The 3,584-nt window shown below is 69.5% G+C and overlaps 1 protein-coding gene across 1 annotated transcript in view; it reads left to right on the top strand.

Annotated features, from left to right (window-relative positions):
• The window catches only part of LOC112973265 (ephrin-A3-like), a 4,364-nt gene extending 1,897 nt beyond the window's left edge, over positions 1-2,467 (top strand). The window contains exon 5 of the mRNA XM_026080923.1: positions 2,409-2,467. Coding sequence (XP_025936708.1) covers positions 2,409-2,467 — 59 coding nt within the window. The remainder of the gene's footprint in view (positions 1-2,408) is intronic.
• Positions 2,468-3,584: the final 1,117 nt, after the last annotated feature.

A 3,584-nucleotide genomic window follows, 5' to 3' on the forward strand; every position in this document is an offset into this window, starting at 1 on the left:
GCCTGTACATACCTATATAGAGATCTATACATACTGTACAGAGAGCGACTATATAGATATATCTATACTGTACCATAGGCGGCGGCGCTGGCCCCGGGCTGGCTTGTACATAGTCGAACGTGTTGGATTCTCCTCGTCTTCCGTGAAGACCTGACCTATGCAAACGCACAGACACTTTTTGGGGAAAAAAAAAACAATCTCGATCTTTTTTTCAAGTGCTTTGGCTGGTGATTTTCATATTCTGCTCTTAGTCTATAAAAAAAAAATAAAAAAATAAAAGGATTCAAAAAACCCCCCAGCACCCACATCACGGCCGCGTGCAGCGCTCCGGGGGCTCGGCAGGCGCAGCCCCAGCACGGGGTGCAGCCGAGGGCAGCTGGCTCCGGGTGCCGGCCCTCCCCACGCAAACAGACCGTCGAAGTGCCGCCTGCCTCCAGGGCGCAGCGGCACCCCTGGTGCAGCCGGGGCTGCCTCCCGTGCTGGGGCGCCAGACCCCTCCAGAGGCAGCGGCGACGGAGCCAGGGGAGCATCCAGCAGGACCCCGTCCCACCAGGCGGATGGGACCGGCACGGACAGCAGGTGGCACCTGCAGGTAAGGGCGGCGCAGGCACGGGCAGGGCGCTGGGCATGGGACAGGGCGCCGGACGTGGGTCCCCATGGTCCTGGCCGCGTTTGGGTGCTGGGGGCAGCTCCGGGGAGGGAGTGGGCCGAGGAAAGCCCCATGCCCGGCTCACCGGCACGCTGAGGGGTGCTGAGCGGCCCGGGGCACCTGCGGCCTCGTGCTGCGCAACCGCTCCGTGGGAATTCCCACACCCACCAGGCATGCAGCATGCGTTCTGCGGGTGCAGGGGGACGGCTCTGCCCGCGGCACCTGGCACGGCAGCCGGCGAACGGCCCCTGCGCCCCTCTCCCGCGGCGGGCGGCTGTGTCCCACGCCGATGGCCGCGTCCCCACGTGGCGGGGGCCAGGCGGGCGGCAGCGCGGCAGGCGGCGCTGGGCGGTGGCTGCGCCGCGCAGCCCAGCCGGCCTGGGCTTGTCTGGGGCGCGGGAAGAGCCGGCGAACCCGTCCGACGGGTCTGCGGAGCAGAGGCTCCCGGCAGGCTCCGGGCTTGCCACCGCCCGGCCGTGGGGCAGGACCCCCCTGGCAGGGGGCTGCTCCTGCGCCGCCGTGCCGGGAGCGGGATGCCAGGGTCTGCCGTGCCCGTGCCATGCCCGTGCCATGCCCATGCCGTGCCCATGCCATGCCATGTGGCCAGGGCCCCCAGCGGGGCTGTCCAGGGCCGTGTCCATGCCCCCGGCATCGCGCGAGAGCGCTGCGACCGGGGTGCCCCCTCTGCGCCCCGGCCCGTGCGGAGAGGTGCCGGTGGCCGGTGCCACGACGCGGGGCCGGCCGGGGAGCCCGGGGCGGCCGCCTTTGCCGTCGCGTCGCCGCTGGTGTGGAGCGGGGGCACTGAGTCACTGGCCCTGGCGCGGCGGCTGCTCTGCTTGCGCCATCCATCCCGCCTCGACCTTGGCTCCGGACCCTGGCTGCCTGCCGGCTCCACGGGCACCAGGCACGGCATGGCCAGCCTGTGCCGGGGGGGGGGGGGGCTCCCTGCGTCCCGGCCACAGAGCTGGCGGGACACCACTGCCCTGCACCGGGGCTTGGTCCTTCCCACAGCGGCATTTGCACCGGCAGCCGCGGTGTCCCGTGCACCGCAGCAGCACCGGTGCCGCAGGGGCCCGGCCGGCCGCGTCCCGCTGGGCGGTCACAGCGCTGCCCCCGCCACGCGTGGCCCTGGCGTCGCGCCGCCCCAGCCCTCGCTACCTGCCGGGCTGCACGCAGGCAGCACGGCACGTCACCTGCGGCCTTCGCCCCCGCCGCCGAGTGGACGGCTCCCGGTCCTCCCCCGGCTCTGGCGGCGGTGACGTCAGCCCAGGCAAGGGCAGGAGCGCACCTGGGTGCCCTGATCCAACAAACCATAAATAGCTGGTCACGAGCCGCGGCTGCCCGGCCTCCCGCCTGCCCCGCCTGCCCTTTCGCCTCGCGTGTTTACAGCGCATACGAGCGCAACCTTTGTCCTGCCAACGGCAGCCAGCGCCCCGCGGCAGCCTGCACCCACCCCGGCCCGCAGTGACCCCGGAGCACGTGCTGGTGCCGCCGTGGCCCCGCGCACGGATGCCCTGTGGCACGCACAGCACCGTGCACAGACACCCTGCGGCATGACCCCATGCACACGCACCAGTACCGCGTGGCACAGCCATGGCCCTGTGCACGGATGCCCTGCAGCACGGCACGATGCACACGCAGCCGTGCCTGGCCCGGCTCACGGGGATGTCATGGTGCATCCTCCCCCAGATGCCCCGCCGGGAGCTGCAGGCCTGGCCCCCTTCCCCGCCATTGCTGCTCCCTGCCTCAGTTTCCCCAGGTGCCCCGCACCGCCATGGCCTGTCCCGGCGCATGGTTGGGGCCATGGGGCCGGGGTGAAGTGAGGCCCTGGGGGAGGGAAGTGGCCCCGGTGCAGCCCTGCTGCACCTGCCCGGCGGCACCCAGCCCTGCAGCCGCCACGCTGATCCCGGCCGGCTGCCGACCCAGGGCTGTTCCTGGGAGTCGCTCCCGCGCACAAGCCCCAGCAGCACCAGCATCTCGGGCGCAGGAGCCTTCGTGCAGAGGCAGCATGGCTCCTGCGATGGTGTCAGGCCCGGGTGCAGAGAGGGAAGAGGAAGGAGCTGGTCCCCCCCGCGCCGGGCCCAGCAGCGGGGGCCTCGGGGGCTGCTGCACCCGCAGCCGCTGCCTCCGCCGCGGCCCCGGAGGAGCCTCGGCCGGGGATGCTGGATCCAGCCGCTCGCCAGCAGCCGCTCTCCAGTTACAGCCGTGGTGCCGCCGTCTGCCCGAGACCTTGCAGAGTATCAGGGGAGCGATGCTGGCCCGGCTGCAGGCAGCCCTGCGCGGCCTGCGCCGTGTCGGGCATGCAACATTACCCACAATCAATGGATCATTATGTAATAAACAAGAGGAAAGTTGTTTTGCAAATGCGCCTGAGTTATCACTTCACAACACAGCAGTGAAGTATCTCTCTCCGCAAGGCTTAACAAGACTGGATCGGTGCTGGGGGCAGATCCGAGCTGATAGTGCGCGGCCGTGCTGCCTGCCAGGGAGGTGCCCCCGCCGTGGCCGCCCCCCCAGCGCTGCCGAGCACCACTTCAGCAGAGCGGGGTTTGTAGGTGGGAATTTCACAACATCAAACAAACCGAGAGCAAATGCAAATGGGGCAGGGGAACCTTGCAGTGTTTGTCAGGGGCCGGAGCAAAGCCCTGGGAGAGCAGAGCCAGCTGATAAGGGCGGGAGGAGGAGGAGGAGGGCTCCGCTTACCTCCCCCAGCCTCTCCCTGTCCCCTCCGCTTATCAGCAGCTCCTCGGGCCCCCATTTATCCAGGTGTTTTTGATGTCCCCAAACATCTCAGATAAAGTGGTTTCTATGGCAAGGACCGCGGGGGATGATAAGGAGGCCCTTGCATGCCAGCCTTGCGGGGCCCCCGTGGGAAGGCCCCTGCGCTGCCTGGCCCTGCAGCTGCGTGGGGCAGGTGTCAGGCCTCCCTCCCACC

The sequence above is a fragment of the Apteryx rowi genome, unplaced genomic scaffold, assembly GCF_003343035.1.
Source record: "Apteryx rowi isolate R43461 unplaced genomic scaffold, aptRow1 scaffold_530, whole genome shotgun sequence".
Lineage (NCBI taxonomy): Eukaryota > Metazoa > Chordata > Aves > Apterygiformes > Apterygidae > Apteryx > Apteryx rowi.